This window comes from Chiloscyllium punctatum, chromosome 25 (assembly GCF_047496795.1).
Source record: "Chiloscyllium punctatum isolate Juve2018m chromosome 25, sChiPun1.3, whole genome shotgun sequence".
Lineage (NCBI taxonomy): Eukaryota > Metazoa > Chordata > Chondrichthyes > Orectolobiformes > Hemiscylliidae > Chiloscyllium > Chiloscyllium punctatum.
This window is the reverse complement of record NC_092763.1, coordinates 62,942,068-62,966,903: the sequence shown is the minus strand read 5'-3', so window position 1 is coordinate 62,966,903 and position 24,836 is coordinate 62,942,068. Positions and strand designations below refer to the sequence as shown.

Genomic DNA, 24,836 nt, shown 5'->3' with positions numbered 1-24,836 from the left:
CGGGAGGGGGATGAGTCCCCTAGACACTTTGTTTCAGGAGGCAGTCACACCTGGGAGATTAAGTAATTCACATTCAGTTAGTGATCAGGGACAGAGTGTGACTATAAGTGAGGCAGGTAGGGGGAACCTGAGTTCAGAAGTGCAGGAGCCTCAGCCCTTGACCTTGTCCAACAGGTATGAGATTCTTGCTCCTTGTACAGATGAGGAAAAGGGCTCTGAACAGGATGAGCCAGCTGACCACAGCACCATGGTGCAGAAGGCCATTCAAGAGGAGTGAGCAAAAAGACAAGTAGTTGTTATAGGGGATTCTATAATTAGGGGGACAGATAGTATCCTTTGCAAGCCGGATCGGGAGACTCGCATGGTGTATTGCCTGGCTGGTGCCAGGGTGCGGGACATCTCCGACCAACTTGAAAGGATATTGGAGCAGGAGGGGGAGGATCCAGTTGTTGTGGTCCACATTGGGACTAACAACATAGGCAAAGCCAGGGTGGAGGACCTGTTTGGGGATTATCAAGCACTAGGAAGGAAATTGAAGGACGGATCCTCCAGGGTCATAATCTCTGGATTACTGCCCGAGCCACGTGCCAATTGACATAGGGATAAGAAAATTAGGGAAGTAAACACGTGGCTAAGGGATTGTTGTGGGAAAGAGGGATTCCACTTCATGGGGCATTGGCATCAGTTTTGGAACGGGGGGGGGGGGTATCTGTACCATTGGGACGGTCTCTACCTGTACCAATGTTCTAGCAAAGAGGATAAATAGGGTAGTTAGTCGGACTTTAAACTTCTGAGTGGGGGGGGGGGGGGGGGGGGGGGGAGTGAAAGCAACAGGGAGTATGGAGTTAAATGGAAAGATAAGCAGCAGGATAGCATGTGTGCAGGCGGATTTAAACTTGAGGCAGACTGAGAATGCAGCAGAAAGGATAACTTAGGACATCTTATGACTCCCAATATCTCTAATGATAAGAAAGTTAGCATTAAGGCACTTTACCTGAATACTCATAGCATTCGTAACAAAGCAGATGAACTAATGGCACAGATCATAGTGAATGATTATGATGTGGTTGCAGGGGGATCAGGACTGTCAGTTAAATATCCAAGGATTTTCAACTTATCGAAAAGACAGGGAGGCAGGCAGAGGGGGCTGGGTTGTCTTGTTAGTTAAGAACAAAATTAAATCTATGGCACTAAATGACATAGCGTCGGATGATGTGGAGTCTGTGTGGATGGAATTGAGGAACCACAAAGGCAAAAAAACCATAATGGGAGTTATGTACAGACATTCTAACAGTGGTCAGGACCAGGGGCGCAACATGTACCGGGAAATAGAGAAGGCATGTCAGAAAGGCAAGGTCAAGGTGATCATGGGAGACTTCAATATGCAGGTGGACTGGGTAAATAATGTTGCCAGTGGATCCAAAGAAAGGGAATTCATGGAATGCTTACAGAATGGCTTTTACTAAGGGGAGGTCATGCCTGACAAACCTGTTGGAATTCTTTGAAGAGGTGACAAGTAGGTCAGACCAGGGAAACCCAGTGGATGTGGTTTATCTAGACTTCTAAAAGGCCTTTGATAAGTTGCCACACGGGAGGCTGCTGAGTAAGGTGAGGGCCCATGATGTTTGAGGTGAGCTACTGGTATGAATTGAGGATTGGCTGTCTGACAGAAGGGAGAGAGTTGGGATAAAAGGTTCTTTTTCGGAATGGCAGCCGGTGACAAGTGGTGTCCCACAGGGTTCAGTGTTGGGGCCACAACTGTTCACGTTATATATTAATGATGTGGATGAAGGGACTGGGGCATTCTAGCGAAGTTTGCCGATGATACAAAGTTAGGTGGACAGGCAAGTAGTACTGAGGAAGTGGGGAGGCGGCAGAAGGATCTAGACAGTTTGGGAGAGTGGTCCAGGAAATGGCTGATGGAATTCAATGTGAGCAAATGCGAGGTCTTGCACTTTGGAAAAAAGAATACAAGCATGGACTACTTTCTAAGTGGTGAGAAATTCATAAAGCAAAAGTACAAATGGATCCGGGAGTGCTAGTCGAGGATTCTCTAAGGTCAACATGCAGGTTGAGTCCGCGATTAAGAAAGCGAATGCAATGTTGTCATTTATCTCAAGAGGGTTGGAATACAAAAGCACCGTTGAGCTACTGAGACTTTATAAAGTTCTGGTTAGGCCCCATTTGGAGTACTGTGTCCAGTTTTGGTCCCCACACCTCAGGAAGGACATACTGGCACTGGAGCGTGTCCAGCAGAGATTCACACTGATGATCCCTGGAATGGTAGGTCTAACATATGAGGAACGGCTGAGTATCCTGGGATTGTATTCATTGGAGTTTAGAAGATTAAGGGGAGATCTAATAGAAACTTACAAGATAATACATGGCTTGGAAAGGGTGGACGCTAGGAAATTTATTCCGTTAAGCGAGGAAACTAGGATCCGTGGACACAGCCTTAGAATTAGAGGGAGTCAATTCAGAACAGAAATGCGGAGACATTCTTTTCAGCCAGAGAGTGATGGGCCTGTGGAATTCATTGCCACGGAGTGCAGCGGAGGCCGGGATGCTAAATGTCTTCAAGGCAGAGATTGATAAATTCTTGATGTCACAAGGAATTAAGGGCTATGGGGAGAATGCGGGTAAGTGGAGTTGAAATGCCCATCAGCCATGATTGAATGGCGGAGTGGACTTGATGGGCCGAATGGCCTTACTTCCACTCCTACGTTGCGATAAATGAAAAAAAACTTGGTTTATTCTACTATCATCTCTTCTACACAGAAGACTTCTGTACTGTTAAAACTGGACCTGCAGCACCCAGTATTTGTATTTCAGTAAAAGAACACCTCATTAAATTAGGAAAAAAACCATAGAATAAGATCCATCAAGCCAGATTTTAGTCCAGAATCTGATTTACCAGCTATAAACAATAGCTAGGATCATAATACTGTCCACAACACACTGAAGACTGTTTACCTCCTACTGATAATTTACTTTGCCTACCTTGGTTTCATCTTAAATCTAGCTACAATACATTTCACTCCCTCATCTCCAAATTGTCAATACTGATTTAAAAAGAGTGAAGACTCAGCACTATCTCTATGGTACTCCAATAATTACAACTCGCCATCCAAAAAAGTCCCATTTACAACTTCCTTCCAGTTAGTATATCAATTCTTGATTCACATTAATACGTTAATTGCTGAACCATGGGCTCTTATCTTGTGCATTAACTTTTGATGCGGTGATGTAGAGTTACAGTTGTATAAGACAGAAACAGACCCTTCTGTCCAACTTGTCCACACCATCCAGATATCCTAAATTAATCTAGTCCCATTTACGAACATGTGGCCCATATCCTCCCCAACCTTATTCACATACCCATCCAGATGCTTTTCAAATGTTGTAATTGTACCTGCCTCCATCATTTCCTCTGACAGCTAATCCCATACACTCACCACTCTGCATGAGCAAGTTACACCTTGGATCCCTTTTAATCTTTCCCCTCTCACCTTAACGATATACCCTGTAGATTTGACTCCCCTATCGTGGGGAAAAGACCATGATCTTACGAACCTCTATAAAGTCACTCCCTCAACCGCTGACACTCCGGGGAAAATAACCCCAGTCTATCCTTCCTTTTAGGTTCAAAGTAAATTCCCTTCAAAGTATAAATTCCCTTCCACCAACTGTGAATGTTAATGCATGCAAAAAAGCTTAAATCGATTAGTTAAAAACTATTTCCCTTAAGTTCCAGTTCTACCTGACCATATTTTCTAAGCATTCTGCTATAACCTCCTTAATAATGAATTCTAGAATGTTGCAGAGTCTATGGAATTTTGAAAGACTATTATCAATACATCTACAATCTGTACCACTACTAGTGATCCTAAAATGCATGCAAACCTGATCAGGGGACTTATCAGCATTTAGGTCCAACAGCTTTCCTTGTACCTTTCCAAAGTGATGGTAATTAATTTAAAGTTCATCCTATCACAATTTTCAATTATCCATGGGAGGTTTTCCAGATCTGCAACCGTGAAGAAATACTAAATGCAACAATCTCAGCTGATGTTGTTATTGAACAACTGAAATCCCAATCAGGAATCTGGCTTGAAATATCATAGTTGTTTCTTTTCTGTTTGAATGAGGTGGTATCTCATTGACACACAAGCACACAATGTTATGATTTTGTTTAATCAAATCTAAGTTTAGTATTGAAACACGTAGTAAACTACAATTCTATTAATTCAAGCAGCACTTTGCTTACTTAAACGTCAGACAGAATTCCCTTGCACAGTACCTGACAAATGACAGCAATTTCCAATCATCTTTTCTCGAGCGCTCAAACAACAGTGTAGACTTTCTGGGCTCCAAATAACCTTTCAGGGTTTTTCCAAATGCTGATCTGGAATGTTAAAATCCTTACACTGAGCTAATCCATTTCTTAACTTTAAACAATCTCCCTTCTTTAGGAGCAACTTTCTTATACATCCAGCTCCAGCCAAGCCTTCTGCAAAGACAAAGCTTTTCCAAGCTACAGGTGTTTCTGAAACAAAAAGCAAAGAAAAATCAATCTGACCTTCTAAACTGAAAACCTAATGCTTGCTGTTAAATACTAATGTAGACAAATTCCCATTAACCTCCACGAACTACACTCACTTTCTGAAATAATTCATAGCTATAAAAATGGCAAGTTAATCATTAAACCCCTTCAGATAACAAAACTCATGACAGTTCAAATCCAAATTCTACAATTATATTATATACATTAAAATCATACCTCATAACATAACACTGTTCAAAGCCACAGCACTTTCCTCATTTTTTATCAACATACACAAAGAGTCATTTGTAATTTAGAGAAAGAAACAAAGCTAACTGATGCAAATGAAACAACAGGAACACTACATTGAGACAAATGGCACATTTGTGATAGGTTCAGGAGAGTTCTGAGTAGTAACAAGCCTCTGACTGGTCAGGATGCATTAAAATGCCATGGGGAATGAAACAGAGAGAAGCAAAGAGACCTCCAGAAGCTAGCTATATCAATCTTTCTATCTTCCCTTTCGGCTATAAAGTTTGTGTAGTTTTCTGTAGAAAGAGCAGATAAACACTGAAAAATAGTCATTTTAAACCGCAAGACAACCAGAAAGATCTCGGAACCACTAAGCAAACAGCAAGTCCACTCACTGTGCAGATAACGTCAGGCATCAAAGAATCATAAACGTAGATAGGTTGGTTTTGCGATTTGGACTGGGGAATCAGAACTTAGTTCTATTTATGACTTTTTCTCCCCTTTCATTCATATTGTGTTTGCTTATCTGCGTATGTATATGAACACAAGAGAAGTTGAGAGTGATTTTAAAAACAGGCAAAGTTTAAAGGTACATAAATTTCAAAGCCTGTTTTTTGATGATAACCCTCAAAAAATAATGAGCTGTTTTTACCATTACAAAGTATGATTCGCTTTTATTCCAGGTAACAGTCAGAGACAACTTGGGTATTTTGGTAGTTTCATTAAATCTTTACATTTGTGCTGACTGGGTATAGCGAGCTTTCATATCCAGCATGCTGTTTCAGTGAGTTGGGGTACCCTTATAACTCTACAACTCTGGAGAGAGACGAGCAATGGAGATTAAACCTCACTACTTAATGAGTTATACCAAAGTATAAATGTCCAATTGTATATCCAAAATACTCAATTTATCATTGCTACTTAGAATAAGCAGCTTTCATCAGGTTGCTTCAATAAACTTAAAAATATATAATTCATTAAAACCAGGAGCCTAAGCTTTAAACACTTGGCCAAACTGGTTATCAACCAAACTATCATGCAGGACAAAAATACTAACTCTTTCATACCCCTCTCTCCCACCCACAGGACAAGACAACAGTTCTGCGCAGAAATTATGAATGGAAATACAGGCATAAATGCAGCTGAATAGGAGTCCAAACTAAGAGTAATAGAGATTGAAAGATCTGTGAGAAAGCAGTTTATTATCAACAGGATCATATTCCTTCATCAGGAATGAAGGGCTTATGCCCAAAACGTTGATTCTCCTGCTCCTCGGATGCTGCCTGACCTGCTGTGTTTTTCCAGCACCATACCCTCAACTCTGATCTCCAGCATCTGCAATCCACACTTTCTCCAAGGATCATATTTCAGTCAGCCAGGTGGCAGGCCAAATGGACACAGATCCTTTAGTGAGTTAACAGTTCACCTTTCAGAGTGTATGAGGAGATCAGACATAGTGATCCACAGAGCTCTGATTATCAGCAAACACAGTACTTTAAAAAATGCCTCCAACTAGTTCCCTTTAAAAGACTATATTGTCATCTAGGGAGTAAAGGGGTAGACATTTTACCCCTGTTGTTGTGGTTCTGTTCGCTGAGCTGGGAATTTGTCTTGCAAACGTTTCGTCCCCTGTCTAGGTGACATCCTCAGTGCTTGGGAGCCTCCTGTGAAGCGCTTCTGTGCTGTTTCCTCCGGCATTTATAGTGGCCTGTCTCTGCCGCTTCCGGTTGTCAGTTCCAGCTGTCCGCTGTAGTGGCCGGATGAAACGTTTGCAAGACAAATTCCCAGCTCGGCGAACAGAACCACAACAATGAGCACCCGAGCTACAAATCTTCCCCCAAACTTTGAACATTTTACCCCTTTCCAGCTTATTCCAACTATTCATAATTACTTCATGTATTGCATTTCATTTGTACTACAAAAACACACTGTCTAATAACAGCCTATGGTCTGAGTCAATGTTCAGAGTTTTGGAAGGGGCTCAATCTGTTTAGATCAGAGAGGTGCTGGAAAAGCACAGGCAGCAGAGGAGCAGGAATATCGACGTTTCAGGCAAAAGCCCTTCATCTGGCTCAATCTGTTTGCCTACCAATTTTTCTCCATTAAACATCCTCTTGTTGCTTGTGTAAAAGATTTTCTCCCAAAGTTGCTCAGATCTTTTTACATTTTTATATTCTTTTAGCTTTTGCATTCTAGTAAATCACACAGCAAATCTTTTGCAACTAAGGAATGGTCTAAAGCTTCAATTTTCCAGTTCTCTCAATCCGACAATGTGTCATCAACATCATTCTCAAACAGCATTATGCCAACATAACCTTCAATACAAGTACACCCCTCACTTCACCTAAAGTATATTATTTTCACTCTCATAGGTAGCTATATTTGGTGATGAACTAGATTACACAAACAAATAATATTCAAATATGCAAGAACATAAAAGGAATACACATCAGTAACAACATTCCCAAAAGACTAAAAGAAAGATAAAAGCAAGCACTTAATTGACCCTTCTGAAACAGCTTGTAAACAATTCCTCAGAATCTGGTGTTCTGCTATCAATAAACAAACTCCACAACTCAGAAGCAGGATATGTTAACAAGTGAACTTTCATGGACTCCAACTGAAATGAAACGATGTACGCTTCTATTCCGTAGGGTGAAGGCCTTCAAGACCTTTAACACTGCGCCTGAAAATACATTCAGTTGAAATGTTACTAATAATTTAAAAATATTCTACCCAAGGTGAAGGTTACTCTTTTTGTTCTTACAGTTTACTGCAATTAAGTTTCGTTCGCTAACCTAACGGCAACATTACACGGGTCCAACAACCCACTTGGCAGAAGCCAGTGCTAAATTCAAAATGGAGAATCCGAGAAAAAGCTGTCCAGCGAAAGTGACGTTTGGCCTTTGCATCACTATCTCTCTCCACTCTTCATCGAGTGAGGAAGCAACAGCGTCTGACGAACACCAGACCCGCTACATACGAATGTATATGTATGTGTGTTTATGACACGAAACTTCAATGATCAGCGCGCGGCCTTGAAAGGGAGCCTAACGCGTAATTGGGGATTTCCTTTGGGGAGAATAATCGGCTTCCTAAATGTGAACCCCCTCGATGCAGTTTAGCAGAGAGCGCGCTAACGGATGAGGCGGGGGGGGGGGTTTCCTACGTGCACCGGAGGCAACAAGGCCGCCATTTTTTTTAAGGAAAGGGCCTTCTTCTGGAGTCTCACTGAATGTGATCGGAGGGAAACGGGGGGGGGGGGGGGGGATCTGACAGGGGTAGGGGGGGGGGGGGGGGGGGGAAGGGGTGTGAGGTTGAGCGGCCGGGGCGGTCATCAATTGTGGGAGGAAACGAGGGGGGGGACGGACGGATGGAGGCACTTCGCCCGTCTCAGCCCCGGGGCCGACACCGCTGGGTTTTCCCTCCTTCCCGCCCGGAGGAGTACCTGCGCGGCTCTGCTGTCATCTCTCCCGCGGCTCCCGTAGAAGGTGCGGCTTTGCTCCTCTCATCGGCGGCGATGGCTCTCCCTCCTTTCTCCCTCTCCCGCCGCGTCACTCTTCAAAGCCTCCGGCCTGCGACTTTCTCTCCTCTTCCTCCCCTCCTCCCACTCCCCGGCTGTTTGTCCGCCTACACCCCGAACAGACAATACCGCGCCATGGCGCGCTCTCGCTCCCTTTCTCCGTTCGCTTCACCGACGCACAACCCTCCACCCACCTCCTTCCTTCCCCACTTTCTAATTGGACCCGATGCTTCCAGTATCCTCTGCGCCCATTGGTCGCTCCGGAGGTACCCGGAGCCCCGGGCCTACCATTTCACATGAGGACGGGCCGAGAAGGAGAAAACACAACCAAATTCAAAAGATACCTCGAGACAACCTCCACCTTCCTCCCGTCCCTGACCCTCGTCTCCTTCTCCAAACAGGGAATGCCCACCTGTCATCCGCTCACCGGCCCGACTACATCGTGAGTCGGCCTGTCCTCCCACCTCGAGTCATCGCCATTGCCATCGAGAAAAGGAGGTAGTTCCTATGGTGACCGAGGCTGTCAGCCGCAAAGGTCATGTGCCGCGCCCCCTCATCCAATTGGCTCGCGGGTTGACACACGACGTCATGGAAAGATCACCCCGGGCAGTAAACGTTGATGCTATTGGCTACTTTCGCAGATTCTACATAATGATTGGATGATAGTGCCGTTGCTATGGTAACTGTTGCTATGGCTATTGGGATGTTCAGGGAGATAGCCAACTAGAAAATAATATTTAGGGGAAATCAGATCTTGAAAATTTAATTGACTTTATGGAGAACAGACGCTGTGGTTGGAATGTTCATCATTTTCTTCACGGTTATGATCCAATTAATGGTTCTGTGTAGGACAGGCAAAAGAGCAATTAAATAGTTGTAAATAAATGTTGCTAATGATCTATGTTAGGTGTATATCCTATTCCTTCTCCACACATCCACTTATAATGCTAATGATAGCTATATTTTTTTATAAGTGCAAAATGTCATAAGATTACAGTGTAACATTTGACATCCATACATTTGCCCCTATTTTCACGAGCATCTGCCTCCACAGCACCATAGAATTGTAGAAATAGAGTTTAATAAATATGTTGGTTGGTCTCTGAGATAACCTTTGTAACTTTGATACCAGTTGTCAGGCTAGGAAGTTGGAACTCGTACAGGTCAGAGCATGCTGTTCTTTAGCCTAACAATCATATACAGACAAATATATATATCTTACTTGGCCTGAGCTTGTATAAATATCCAAAGACCCATGTTAAAACTTGGTAGCAACAATTCTGGGTGAATGATGTTTTTTTCTCAAAGAAATCAGAAGAACCAATATGCAAAATAGAGGATAAGCAAGGCAAAAAGTCCTGAAAATTCTGACTTCCCAAAGAGAATAGTGACTGAGTGACATAAAATGAGGCAAACTCTAAAGTTGCAGTTTGTTCTTGCCAGTCAAGCATTTAACAGGACCTGTTCTTTCCAAAGTGTTGTGGGTGGTCTGATGCAGCACCTGGATGTCTGTTGTGCAAGACGCAGTACCACAAGTATAGAACAGCCTCAGGTGTCCATTGGAAATAACAGTTCAAAGTGAGTACTTTCGGGTTGCACCTGAACTGGAGGGGTACAAATTTCCTGGGTGGGATGTTTGCTACAGCTCTTTGAGAGAGGTTAAACTAGTTTGGCAGGGGGTTGAGAACTGGAGCCTCAGACCAGAGGATGGAGTAGCTGGTGAACAGGAGATAAAGCATACAGAGGGTCTGTGAGGAAGGATAGTTGATAGGGCAAAGTTGCAGTCAATGTGATAGGTTGAAGTGTGCCAATTTTAACACAAGATGTACCAGGAATAAGGGTGATTAACTTAGAGCATGGATCAGTACTTGGAGCTACGATGTTCTTGCCACTATAGACATTTGAATATCACACGGGCAGGAAGGGTTGTTGGATGTTCGAGGATTTAGATGTTTCGAAAGGAATAGAGATGGAGGTAAAACAGGTGGAAGATTGGTATTGCTAATCAGGGATAGAATCACAGTTACAGAAAGGGAGGTCATTAAGGAGAGTTTGTCAACTGAGTCAGTAGGGGTGGAAGTCAGAAACAAGAAAGGAGCAGTCACATTATTGGGAGTTTTCTATAGATCCCCAATAGCAACAGAGACACAGAGGAGCAGATTGGGAAGCAGATTTTGGAAAGGTGCAGAAGTAACAGGGCCATGGGTGACTTCAACTTCCCGAATATTGATTGGAACCTCCTAAGTGCAAATAGTTTGGATGGAGCACATTTTCTCAGGTGTATCCAGGAAGGATTCCTGACTCAATATGTAGACAGGCCAACTAGAAGGGAGGCTATAATGGGTTTAGAGATTGTCAACGAACCAAGTCAGGTGTCAGCTCTCTCGGTGGGTGAGCATTTCGGTGATAGTGATCACAACTCCCTGTACTTTATTATACTCATGGTGAGGGATAGGAGCAGACAGTATGGTAAAGTATTTAATTGGCAGACAGGGAAATACAATGCTATTAGGCAGGAACTGTGGAGCATAAATTGGGAACCGATATTTTCAGGGAAATGCACAACAGAAATATGGAGGTTGTTTAGGGAGCACTTGCTGTGAGTGATGGAAAGGTTTGTCTCACTGAAGCAAAGGAGGGATGGTAGGGTGAAGGAACCTTGGATGACAAGTGATGTGGAACATCTGGTCAAGAGGAAGAAAGAAGCTTACTTAAGGTTGAAAAGCAGGGTTCAGACAGGGCTCTAGAGGGTTACAAAGTAGCCAGGAAGGAAGTGAAGAATGGACTTAGGAGAGCTAGAAAGGGACACCAAAAAGCCTTGGTGGGTAGGATTAATGAACACCCCAAGATGTCCTACACTTACGTGAGGAACAAGAGGATGGCCAGAGTGAGGATAACCCATTCAGGGGTAGTGGAGGGAACTTGTGCCTGGAGTCGAAGGAGGTAGGGGAAGTCATTGATGAATACTTTGCTTCTATATTCATTAGTGAAAGGGACCTTGTCATTTGTGAGGACAGTGTGAACAGGCTATATGCTCGAACAAGTTGATGTTATCAAAATACACCTGTTGGACTATAACTTGATGTTGTGTGATTTTTAACTTTGTCCACCCCAGTGCAACACAGGCACTCCGTAAAGATGTGAAGAAGGAGGAGGTGCTAGAAATTTTGAAAAACATGAGGACAGATAAGTCTCCTAGGCCAGACTGGATAAACTCAAGGTCACCACGGGAAGCGGAGGTAACAGATTGCTGCAACTTTGGCAATGATCTTTGCATCCTCACTGTGGAATAGTACCAGAGGATACCCTCGGAATTACAGACCAGTCAGTCTTACAGTGATGGGCAAATTATTGGAGAGGATTCTGATAGACAGGAGTTATGATTATTTGGAAAATCATAGTTTGATTAGCGATAGTTAGCATGGCTTTGTGAGGCGCAGGTCTCACAAGCCTTATTGAATTCTTTGAGAATGTGATAAAACACATTGACGAAGGTAGAGCAGTGGATATGGTGTATACAGATTTTAGCAAGGCATTTGATAAGGTTCTCCATAGTAGGCTCATTCAGAAAGTAAGGAGGCATGGAATACAGGGAAATTTGGCTGTCTGGATACCGAATTGTCTGGCCCATCGAAGACAGAGGGTGGTAGCAGGTGGAAAGTATTTGGGTTTACTAAAGACTCCCCAATAGCAGCAGGGAGATGGAAGAAAGCATAGGTCGGTAGATTTTGGAAAAGTATGGACGTAGTAGAGTTGTTGTAATGGGTAACTTTAACCTTCCCAATATTGATTGGAACCTCCTTCGAGCAAAAGATTTGAATGGAGCTGTTTTTGTAAGGTGTGTTCAGGAGGGTTTCCTAACTCAGTACGTTGACAGGCTAATGACCACAACTGCCTCACATTCTACATAGCTATGGAGAAGGAGAGGATTAGGCAAAATCGGAGGATATTTTATTGGGGAAGAGGAAACTATGATGCGATTAGACATGAGTTAGGAAGCATGGATTGGGAGCAATTGTTCCATGGTAAAGGCACTATAGACATGTGGAGACTATTTAAGGAACAGTTGTTGCAAGTGATGAATAAATATGTCCCTCTGAGACAGGCAAGAAGTGGTAAGATAAAGGAAACTTGGTTGACGAGAGCGATGGAGCTTCTCGTCAAAAGGAAGAGGGTAGCTTACATAAGGTGGAGGTGAAGCTAGGGTCAAGCTCAGCTCTAGAGATTACAGGCAGGCAAGGAAGGAGCTTAAAAATGGTCTGAGGAGAGCCAGGAGGGGGCACGAGAAAGGCTTGGCAGAACGGATTAGGGAGAACACAAAGGCATTTTACACTTATGTGAGGAATAAGAGAATGGTCAAAGAAAGAGTAGGGCTGATCAGGGATAGCATAGGGAATTTGTGTGTGGATTCTGAGGAGGTAGGGGAAGCCCTAAAAGAGTTTTTTGCTTCTGTCTTTATGAAAGAAACAAACTTTGTAGTGAATGAAACCTTTGAAGAGCAGGTGTGCATGCTGAAATGGATAGCGATAGAGGAAGCTGATGTGCTGAAAATTTTGTCAAACATTAAGATTGACAAGTCGCCAGGCCCGGACCAGATTTGTCCTCGAATGCTTTGGGAAACGAGAAATGCAATTCCTTCATCACTTGCGAAGAGCTTTGCATCCTCACTCTCTATTGGAGTCGTACCTAAGGACTGGAGAGAGGCAAATGTAATTCCTCTCTTCAAGAAAGGAAATAGGGAAATCCCCGGCAATTACAGACCAGTAAGTCTCACGTCGTCTGCAAGGTGTTAGAAAGGATTCTGAGGGATAGGATTTATGACTAACTGGAAGAGCATGGCTTGATTAAATGCAGTCAACACGGCTTTGTGAGGGGCAGGTCATGCCTCACAAACCTTATCAAGTTCTTTAAGGATGTGACTAGAAAAGTTGATGAGGGTCGAGCTGTGGATGTGGTGTATATGGACTTCAGCAATGCATTTGATAAGGTTCCCCATGGTAGGCTTATTCAGAAGGTCAGGAGGAATGGGATTCAGGGGAACATAGCTGTCTGGATACAGAATTGGCTGGCCAACAGAAGACAGCGAGTGGTAGTAGAAGGAAAATATTCTGCCTGGAAGTCTGTGGTGAGTGGTGTTCCACAGGGCTCTGTCCTTGGGCTTCTATTGTTTGTAATTTTTACTAATGACTTGGATGAGGGGATTGAAGGATGGGTCAGCAAGTTTGCAGACAACACAAAGGTTGGAGGTGTCGTTGACAGTATAGAGGGCTGTTGTAGGCTGCAGCGGGACATTGACAGGATGCAGAGATGGGCTGAGAGGTGGCAGATGGAGTTTAACCTAGATAAATGCGAGGTGATGCATTTTTGAAGGTCGAATTTGAAAGCTGAGTACAGGATTAAGGATAGAATTCTTGGCAGTGTGGAGGAGCAGAGGCATCTTGGTGTGCAGGTACATAGATCCCTTAAAATGGCCATCCAAGTGGACAGGGTTGTTAAGAAAGCATATGGTGTATTGGCTTTCATTAACAGGGGGATTGAGTTTAAGAGTCGTGAGATCTTGTTACAGCTCTATAAAACTTTGGTTAGACTGCACTTGGAATACTGCGTCCAGTTCTGGTCGCCCTATTATAAGAAAGATGTGGATGCTTTGGAGAGGGTTCAGAGGAGGTTTACCAGGATACTGCCTGGACTGGAGGACTTATCTTACGAGGAGAGGTTGACTGAGTTCGGACTTTTTTCATTAGAGAAAAGGAGGAGAAGAGGGGACCTAATTGAGGTATACAAGATAATGCGAGGCATAGATAGAGTCGATAGCCAGAGACTATTTCCCCGGGCAGAAATGGCTAACATGCGGGGTCATAGTTTTAAGCTGGTTGGAGGAAAGTATAGAGGGGATGTCAGAGGCGGGTTCTTTACACAGAGAGTTGTGAGAGCATGGAATACATTGCCAGCAGCAGTTGTGAAGGCAGGATCATTGGGGACATTTAACAGACTCCTGGACATGCATATGGTCACAGAAATTTGAGGATGCATACATGAGGATCAGTGGTCAGCACAACATCGTGGGCTGAAGGGCCTGTTCTGTGCTGTACTGTACTGTTCTATGTTCTATGTTCTATTCAGCCTAGAGCTCGATGACCAGTGGTGGTCCGCAGGGATCTGGTTGGGATCTATGCTCTTTGTAATTTTTATAAATGACTTGGATGAGGAAGTGGAAGGGTGGGTTAGTAAGTTTGCTGATAACACGTAAGTTGGTGGAATTGTGGCAGCTTGTTGTAGGTTGCAATGGGACATTGACAGGGTGCAGCGTTGGGCTGAGAAGTGGCAGATGAAGTTCAGTCTGGAAAAATGTGAGGTGATTCATTTTGGAAGGTTGAATTTGAAGACAGATTACAGAGTTCAAGGCAAGATTCTTGAAAGTGTGGAGGAATAGAGGAATCTTGGGGTCCACGTCCATAGATCCCTCAAAGTTGCCACCCAAGTTGATAGGGTTGTTTAGAAAGTGTATAGTGTTTTGGCTTTCATTAGCAGGAGGACTGAGGTTAAGAGCCGTGAGGTTATGCTGCAGCTCATTGAAACCCTGGTTAGACCACACTTGGAATATTGTGTTCAGCTCTGGTCGCCTCATTCTAGGAAAGATATGGAAGCCTTAGAGAGGATGCAGAGGATATTTTAGCAGGATGATGTCTGGATTGGAGGGCATGTCTTACGTTGAGGGAGCGGGGGCTTTTCTCATCGGAGTCAAGAAGGATGAGAGGTGGCTTGATAGAGCTGTACAAAATGTTGAAAGGCATAGAATGATTAGCCAAACACTTTTTCCCAGGGCAGATATGGCTTTCATGAGAGGGCATAATTTTAATGTGATTGGAGGAAGGTTTAGGGGAGATGTCAGAGGTAGGTTCTTTACACAGAGAGTGGTGGGTGCTTGGAATGCACTGCCAGCAGTGGTAGCAGAGTCAGATACATTAGGGACATTTAAGTGACTCTTAGCTACGCACATGGATGATAGTAAAATGAAGGGTATGTAGATTAGTTTGATCTTTGAGCAGGATAAAAGGTCAGCACAACATCGACGGCCGAAGAGCCTGTACGGTACTGTTCTATGTTCTAATATGCAGTCGACTTCACTACGAAGTGATCTCTTTCAGACAAGTTGTGATGAAATCTAAACAGACTTTCAGACAGTCTTGAAATCGTTCAATGTTTATTGTAGTCTTGACAACCTTGCTATTGGATGCACCTGGTCTAACATAAGTACCAGCAGGCAGCTGTCTCAGAAAGGTCAATTCATGTGATGATGCCACATTGGGGAATGAGCTTGTTCAAATTCTCTCTGGTTTATTGCAGTCAGTATAAGATTTGATTTCAAACAGGCAGTCCAGTGTATGAGACAGGCTGGTTACAAAGCACAATGCCAGAGACATGATTCGGCTTTGGCCATCAAAGTTAATATTGAGTTTATTGGAGGCCACACTTATTCAGTTAAAGCTTGTTTTAAAGAAACAGTTACCTACAATGCCAAATTTCCTATTTATGTCTTACAGAATCAGGGCAAATCTTTATTGATTTGGAAAGTTTGTGTCCAACTAGGTCTTATATCGTGGTTTGCAGGCATTCCAGCTCAGGTCAAAGACATTCTATGATGATTACAGTGCACTTTAGAATTACCTTACCTCCCTAGGAATATAAACTTTTATCTGAAAGAAATTGGATGACATCTTGTGAAGATTCTTCACAGCTTTTCCAGGAGTTCAATCAACTTTATGATAGAGTGAAGACCTTCCTTCACATGTTACCAAAGAGACACACCCAGAGGTAAAGCTTAATAACATTACTATCAGGCCACACTTTGTCATTTCAGGAAGAAAATCCTGTTTACCTGATTCTTCAATATTGCAGTGCATCAAGATCCCTCTGACGCTCTTCCAAATGATAGTCAGTAGAACGCTTTACATACTCCTATTATTTTGGGTGTGGGCATCGGTGACTAGGAGAAAGTAAGGACTGCAGATGCTGGAGATCAGACATGAAAATGTGATGCTGGAAAAGTGCAGGTCAGGCAGCATCCAAGGAGCAGGAGAATCGACGTTTCGCGCATGAGCCCTTCTTCAGGAATGAGGAAAGTGTGCCCAGTAGACGAAGATAAAAAGTAGGGAGGAGGGACTTGGGGGAGGGGCATTGGAAATGCGATAGGTGGAAGGAGGTTAAGGTGAGGGTGATAGGCCAGAGTGGGGGTGGGCGCGGAGAGGTCAGGAAGAAGATTGCAGGTTAGGAAGGTGGTGCTGAGTTCAAGGGTTGGGATTGAGACAAGGTGGGGGGAGGGGAAATGAGGAAACTGGAGAAATCTGAGTTCATCCCTTGTGGTTGGAGGGTTCCTAGGCGGAAGATGAGGCGCTCTTCCTCCAGCCGTTGTGTTGCTATGGTCTGGCGATGGAGGAGTCCAAGGACCTGCATGTCCTTGGTGGAGTGGGAGGGGAAGTTGAAGTGTTGAGCCACGGGGTGGTTGGACATAGCTTTAAGGTGAGAGGGGCAAGATTTAAAAGGGACCGGAGGGGTAACTTTTCCACGCAGAGTGATGCATGTATGAAACAAGTGCCAAAGGAAGTGGTGGAGGCAGATATAATCACATTTAAAAGGCATCTGAATAAGTATATGAATAGTAAGGGTTTAGAGGAATATACCTAAATGCTGGCCAATGGGACTAGGTCAGATTGAGATCCCTGGTTGGTGTGGATGATTTGGACTGAAAGATCTGTTTCTGTACTTTATGACTCTACTCTTCAGAATTTGATGCAAGGAGCTGAAAATGTCATTGTTCTGCTCATGCAGTTACATTGTGGTACTCTTCAGTTTTTCTTCCATGATGTACCTTCACCATTCAGCAGTATTTCATTGTCAAATCTTCTTTTCATTGGAGGATGTCATGAATGAGTTAAGACTAATTGGCAACTGGTCAGGTGTGAGCCACATCTACCTTTGTCCTGATGCAAAGATAACTGGAAACCATCCCTTTCATTCTGGAAGATTTGGGATGATATTACTGATCCTATTCTGTTTTTTCCAACAGCTGAAATTTTGGTTTCAGATGAGCCCTCTGGCCATTGCACTCCTATAGTATTTTGAATGACCAGACCAAAGTGAACTGAGAGATTTGTACCTGTAAACAATTACTTTTTTGGAGTTTGGTGTTGTGGAAATGCATTAAATTAAATGGCAATCATTTACTTAATGTGTTGTTGACAATATAAATAAAAAATATTTTCTTAACAACATTGAAAATTGAGAAAGTATTGGTGGGGGGAATGTAAAGGTAGGGTTTAATGAATATGTAGATGTCTCTGAGTTTAATGTGATGTTACTGTGACCTTTAGTAGTGTGATGATCCCCACTATTGGTAATCTTGGACAATTCAAATCTCAGAGTAAAACCTGACTGGATAGATCTTAAGTTTTATTTTTGCAGTTTACTCATCGTAGTCAATCACCAATAATACACAGAAGACTCCCAATGTTGTTCGAATAAAAAGCGCACATTAATACACAAATGAAGAAAAGCAAAGCTACAGATATGACAACTTAGAAAGATCTTAACATATACAGCTAAAAGCAAACAATTAAGCCTCCCCCAGCAATATTCTTTAGACAGGAAGAAAGTGAGGACTGCAAATGCTGGAGAGCAGAAGAGTGTGGTGCTGGAAAAGCACAGTCGGTCAGGCAGCACCTGAGGAGCGGGAGAATCGACATTTCAAGCATGAAGAGCTTATGCTCAAAACATTGATTCTCCTGCTCCTCAGATGCTGCCCGACGGGTTGTGCATTTCCAGCATCACACTCTCAACCCATGTTCTTTAGACATTCAACTTCAGTGAAGTACCACTCCAACCTTTGATTTGATACTTAACTGCTTCCTATACATACATACAGACACACAATGCAACTCTGTAAAGATAAAGTCAGTTTAAAATAAATGACAGATGGGTAAAGCACCTTGGTGTGCCCAGTCTTTAAACTCAAAGCATCAAAACTTCTCCCAGTCCAGTTGATTTCCTGTTAATGAGACCACAATGCTGATAGCGACAGACTCAAATGAGTTAATAAGAAACACCGATTTTTGGAACTTTCTCAGGTTACCAGAAGATATATCACTGACAGCAATCTGTGCAGCTTGTCCTGCTGTAATGTTTCTGCTTTCTCAGGAAAAAGACCAACCTTACTTTTTCTGGGAAGCTTCTTGGAGATTTGTTTCTTCAGACCACACACCCAAGTCTCTACTGAAAACTTCAGTTGAGGCTTTTGCAAGGCAACCTGCAGCCGAAGGCTTTCGAAACTAGTCTGTCCACAATTAAAGCCACAGAACACATTTCTTATCTCTCTTAAAAGGATTATTTATCTGCTTTCCACAAAATCAGTAGGTGGCGTACAGCGCTTTTTAAGCTGTTGGCTTGAATAAGTCACATTGTAAAAACCCCTTTTAATCCAGAATGTCCAAAAGGTGTCATCTTTCACCATTTCCAATTGGGTTTCATTATGATACAGACTTGAAAACATATTTTAGAAGCACAAAAACCCAGAGTTCTATTAATTCATCTTCATTCATACATTATCCAAAATTCATACAATTTCTTGTCACCTTCTTAACTTCCATCCTATTCCAGTATCATATTCTTGATTGTGGATGCACTATGATATTTTCCAGCACTATGAAAAGTTTTTATAAGGTATTCTGTATTATTGATTGTCCATAACAAGCAAAAAATAATAATTTTTTGCACTAATTTTATTCTAATTGTCCTCAAAGGAATGTGTTCTTGAAATCAAGTTATCATAACCATATTATAAGGATTTATTGATTTACCATTCTCTCTCAATTAAGGGTCCCATACAGTTATTAAAAGGTATCAAGAGGTTCTTTAAAAACTAGTACTGGGGGTATTAACAGCGCTAGTTGATTAAGTATTAATTATTTATTCTTAATAAGAAGATAGAGCAATTCTGTAAGTTAATAAGTCCTAGCCAGTAAATATAACAGTTTATCAATTTCATGTGCCAAATTGTATTTCGTTATGGTATCTAGGCAGTACCATTATCTGATATGCAACTGTCCACTCTTCGTCAGCTGGCCTGGAAGGATGAATCAATTTCTTTATCAGAATTCCATTTTAAACATAATAACACTTAAGAATTCCTTCAGCCTTAGCTTCTATGGATGGTTGATTGTGCTAAGTTCATTGCAGCTCAACAAGCAGATCTTTATTCTGGATTAGTGGTGCTGGAAGAGCACAGCAGTTCAGGCAGCATCCAAGTAGCTTCGAAATTGACGTTTCAGGCAAAAGCCCTCCAGCTTCTGCAGTTATTGTTTTTACCAAGCAGATCTTAAGTCAAAGACAACATACCAGTTTTTTTAAAAAAAAAACTCAATTTCTAAAGAAAACCTTGGGATATGTTAATAACAGCTTCTGGTATCACTCTGACCTCTGGTGATGAAATGGACAAAAGACAGGAGATTGGCAGTAATTATCAGAGCTGGTGCAGACATGATGTGCTAAATAGTCTCCTGCACCATAATAATTCTGATATTAGGAATGAAGTCACCTACTTGATGATAATGGAAACATTTAGGCTTTTGATTCTGATTTCAGCACCTTCCTTTCTGGCCTGAAGAATTCCCAGAATGTTTCCTGCTGTTTATAAGATCTTAAGGCCATAAGACAAAGGAGCAGAATTAGGCCAGTTGACCCATCAAGCTTTCTCTGCTATTTGAGCATGACTGATGTGCTTCTCAACTCCATTCTCCTGTCTTCTCCCTATGACCCTTGATTCCTTTACCAATCAAGAACCTGTCTGTCTTAAATACACTCAATGACAGCCTCCACTGCCTTCTGTGCAATGAGTTTCACAGATTAACTACTCTCTGGAATGAGGAGGAATTTCTTCAGCCATTCTAAATGTTTGTCCCTTTGCTCTGAAGCTGTGCCCTCACATCCTAGTCTCTCCTACTAGTGGAAATATCTTCTCCACAATCACACTATCCAGGCATCTCAGTATTCTGTAAGTTTCAATCATATCTTCCCTCATCCTTTAAACTCCATTGAGAACAGACCCAGAGTCCTCAACTGCTCCACGTATAACAATGATTTGGAGATGCCGGTGTTGGACTGGGATGTACAAAGTTAAAAATCACATCTCCAGCTTCTGTTGCAACACTACAGATTTCTTACAGAAACTCAGCACCCACGGGACCAGTCGAACCGGGAACATTCCTCATTACAATGGACCTTTCCGCACTCTACACCAGCATCTCCCACAATGATGGCATCGCAGCAACAGCCTCAGTACTCAACACCAACAACTGCCAGTCTCCAAACTTACAACTCATCCGCTTTATCCTCGATCATAACATCTTCACCTTTGACAACCAATTCTTCATCCAGACACACAGAACAGCCATGGGGACCAAATTTGCACCCCAATATGCCAACATTTTTATGCACAGGTTCGAACAAGACTTCTTCTCCAACCAACATTGTACACCAGGTACATTGACGACATTTTCTTCCGCTGGACCCATGGCGAGGAGTCACTGATAAAACTACACAGTGACATCAACAAGTTTCATCCCACCATCAAACTCACCATGGATTACTCTCAACTATCTGTCTCATTCTTGGACACGTGCATCTCCATCAAGGACGGACACCTCAGCACCACACTCTACCGCAAACAAACAGACAACCTCACAATGCTACACTTCTCCAGCTTCCACCCAAAACATATTAAAACAGCCATTCCCTATGGACAAGCCCTACGCATATACCGGATCTGCTCAGATGAGGAGGAACGTGACGGACACTTGGAAGTACTCAAGGATGCCCTCACAAGAACGGGGTACGATGCTCAACTCATCGACCGCCAGTTCCGACATGCCACAGCAAAGAACCGTAATGACCTCCTCAGGAGACAAACACGGGCTGCAACTGACAGGGTACCCTTTGTTGTTCAGTACTTCCCAGGGACTGAAAAATTACACCATGTTCTTCGTGACCTGCAACGTATTATCAATGAGGATGAGCACCTCACCAAGACCTTCCCCACACCTCCACTACTTGTCTTTAAGCAACCGCCAAACCTCAAACAGATCATTGTTCGTAGCAAACTGCCCGACTCTCAGGACAACTCCATATAACCCTGTCACAGTGGACGCTGCAAGACATGTCTGATTGTGGACATAGATACCACCATTACACGTGGGAACATCTCCCACCTTGTACAAGGCAGGTACTCATGTGACTCAGCCAACGTTGTCTATCTTATACATTGCAGGCAAGGATGCCCGGAGGCATGGTACATTGGGGAAACCGAGCAAAGGCTACAACAACGGAAGAATGGGCACCGCACAACAATCAACAGGCAGGAGGGTTCCCTCCCTGTTGGGGAACACTTCAGGGGTCCAGGACATTCAGCCTCAGACCTTCGGGTGACCATCCTCCAAGGTGGACTTTGGGACAGGCAGCAGAGAAAAGTGGCCGAGCAGAGGCTGATAGCTAAGTTCGGTCCTAATAGGGAGGGCCTCAACCGGGACCTTGGGTTCATGTCACATTACAGGCGATCACCATTGCACTACACACACACACACACACACACACACACACACATACACACACACACATATATTTTGTGGGGTGAATTTGTATTTGCAGAGTTACATTGTACTTTGCTCAAAAACTGCATGCATCCATGTAGAACTCTGAGCTCAAAAACTGCATGAATTTATGTAAAACTCCGTTATCTCACTTTTTAGATTAGAATCAATCTAAACATCATGGCATAGACAGAGAACACAGGGGGCTAACACCTTCAACATATTGTCTAGCTATCACCATTGTTAACCCGTGAATGCAACTTTTAAAAAAAAGGGTTTTGTGATTTACACATGAAAGCAGTGAAACTATCACTGTATTCTAACAGATGAAAGGCTTAACAGACAATCAATTTTTCAATGTATAATTTCAGTTACATCACACTGCAAATTTTTGCTATAAATTCTGTGTTATGATCGAGCCCTCCACTATCATCTGATGAAGGAGCGTCACTCCGAAAGCTAGTGTGCTTCCAATTAAACCTGTTGGACTATAACCTGGTGCTGTGCGATTTTTAACTTTGTACACATATTACAAGCCTTTGATCCCCAGGATCATTTTTGTAAACCTACTCTGGACCCTCTCCAATGCCAGCACATCCTTACTGAGATACAGCTCACAAAACAGCTCACAATATTCTAAATGTGGTCTGACCAAAGCCTCATACAGCCCGAGCAGTACACATTTGTTCCTGTATTCTAACCCTCTTGAAATGAATGCTTACATTGCATTTGTCTTCCTAATTGCCAACTGAACCTGCATGTTAACCAGACCAGAATCCTGAATTAGGATTCCCAAGTCCCTTTGTGCTTCAGATTTCCAAAGCCTTTCCTGATTTAGAAAATAGTCCATGCCTCTATTCTTCTACCAAATGAATTACCTCACTTTCCCACATCGTATTCCATCTGTCAGTTCACCAATTCTCCTAGCCTGTCCAAGTCCTTCTGCAGCCTCCTTGTATCCTCAATACTACCTGTCCTTCCACACATCTGTGTCATCTACAAGCCTAGCAACAACCCCTTTGTTCCTTTGTCCAAATCATTAACGTATAACGTGAATGGTTGTGGTTCCAATACTAACCCCTGCAGTACTCTGCTAGTCACAGGCTGCCATCCTGGAAAAGACCCTTTATTCCCATCCTCAGTCCTTATTCAGACAATCCTTTATCCATGCCAGTACTTTTCCCCTAACACCTTGGGCTCTTAACTTATTTAGCACTTGGTCAAAGGCCTTCTAGAATTTCAAATAAATCACGTCCACTAGCTCTCCTTTGCCTAACTTTCTCATTACCTCAGAGACATAGAGATGTACAGCGCAGAAACAAACCCTTCAGACCACCTCATCCATGCCAAAAGGATATCCCAACCCAATCTAGTCCCACCTTCCAGCACGTGGCCCATATCCCTCCAAACCCTTCCCATTCATATACCCATCCAGATGCTTTTTAAATGTTGCAATTGTACTAGCCTCCACCACTTCCTCTGGCAGCTCATTTGACACATGCATTACCCTCTGAGTAAAAAAGTTGCCTCTTTAGGTCCCTTTTATATCTATCCCCTCTCACCCAAAAACTATGCCCTCTAGTTCAGAACTCCCCACCCCAGAGAAAAGACTTTGTCTATTTCTCCTATCCATGCCCTCATGATTTTATAAACCTCTATATGACCACCCCTCAGCCTCCAACGCCACAAGGAAAACAGCCCCAGTCTGTTCAGCCTCTCCCTATAGCTCAAATCCTTCAACCCTGGCAACATCCTTGTAAATCTTTTCTGAACCCTTTCAAGTTTCACAACATCTCTCCAATAGGAAGGAGACCAGAACTGCACGCAATATTCCAACAGCGGCCTAACCAATGTACTGTACAGCCGCAACATGACCTCCCTACTCCTGTACTCAATACTCTGACCAATAAAGGAAAGCATACTAAACACCGCCTGTATCCTATCTACCTGAGACTCCACTTTCAAGGAACTATGAACCTGCACTCCAAGGTCTCTTTGTTCAGCAACACTCCCAAGGATCTTACCATTAAATGTATAAGTCCTACTAAGATTTGCTTTCCCAAAATGCAGCACCTCACATTTATCTAAATTAAACTCCATCTGCCACTTCTCAGCCCATTAGCCCATCTGATTAAGATCCTGTTTTAATCTGAAGTAACCTTCTTCGCTGTCCACTACACCTCCAATTTTGGTGTCATCAGCAAACTTACTAACTATATCTCTTATGCTCACATCCAAATCGCTTATATAAATGATGAAAAGTAGTTGAACCAGCACCGATCCTTGTGGCACTCCACTGGTCACAGGCCTCCAGTCTGAAAAGCAACCCTCCACAACCACCCTCTGTCTTCTACCTTTGAAACAGTTCTGTATCCAAAATGGCTAGTTCTCCCTGTATTCCAAGCGATCTATAAATGTGTTGCTGGAAAAGCGCAGCAGGTCAGGCAGCATCCAAGGAACAGGAGAATCAACGTTTCGGGCATAAGCCCTTCTTCAGGAATCTGAGCGGAGGATCCAGAGGGAGGTCTGTTGCTGGAGGCTTTGGATTTGTTGTAGGTACTGGTTGTCCTGGTTGGGTCCAAATTTTGTTGGTCGGAACGTAGTCCGGAGTCCGTGCGGGATCAGTCGGTTCCGTAAGCAGGCGCTGAGGAAGGAGATGTGGCTGTGGTAGCGAGTCTGTTTGAGAACGTGGCTGAAGAGCTTCTGTGCAGAGGAGATGACCTGGGGTGTGCAGTGAGAGGGGGACTCACTGACATCCTTGTAGAGGGAGGAAGAGAGCTTCTTCAAGGAAGGCATCCTTGCAAGAGGATTCGCAGTAGGTTAAAATCTTCGAGGAGAAAGCATCTGCAGTCCTCACTTTCTCCTTCCATGAGATCTAACC

General features: G+C 43.2%; 1 protein-coding gene across 5 annotated transcripts in view; it reads right to left on the bottom strand.

Annotated features, from left to right (window-relative positions):
• The window catches only part of atrx (ATRX chromatin remodeler), a 245,380-nt gene extending 236,531 nt beyond the window's left edge, over nucleotides 1-8,849 (bottom strand). For 2 of the 5 annotated variants that reach the window (XM_072595411.1, XM_072595414.1), the window contains exon 1: nucleotides 8,244-8,512. In XM_072595411.1, the coding sequence (XP_072451512.1) occupies nucleotides 8,244-8,263 (20 nt within the window). In that variant the 5' untranslated portion in view covers nucleotides 8,264-8,512. Of the gene's footprint in view, nucleotides 1-8,243; nucleotides 8,513-8,730 lie in introns of those variants that run through there. The other 3 variants (XM_072595413.1, XM_072595410.1, XM_072595412.1) reach the window with 3 other exon arrangements.
• Between the last annotated feature and the right edge of the window lie 15,987 nt (nucleotides 8,850-24,836).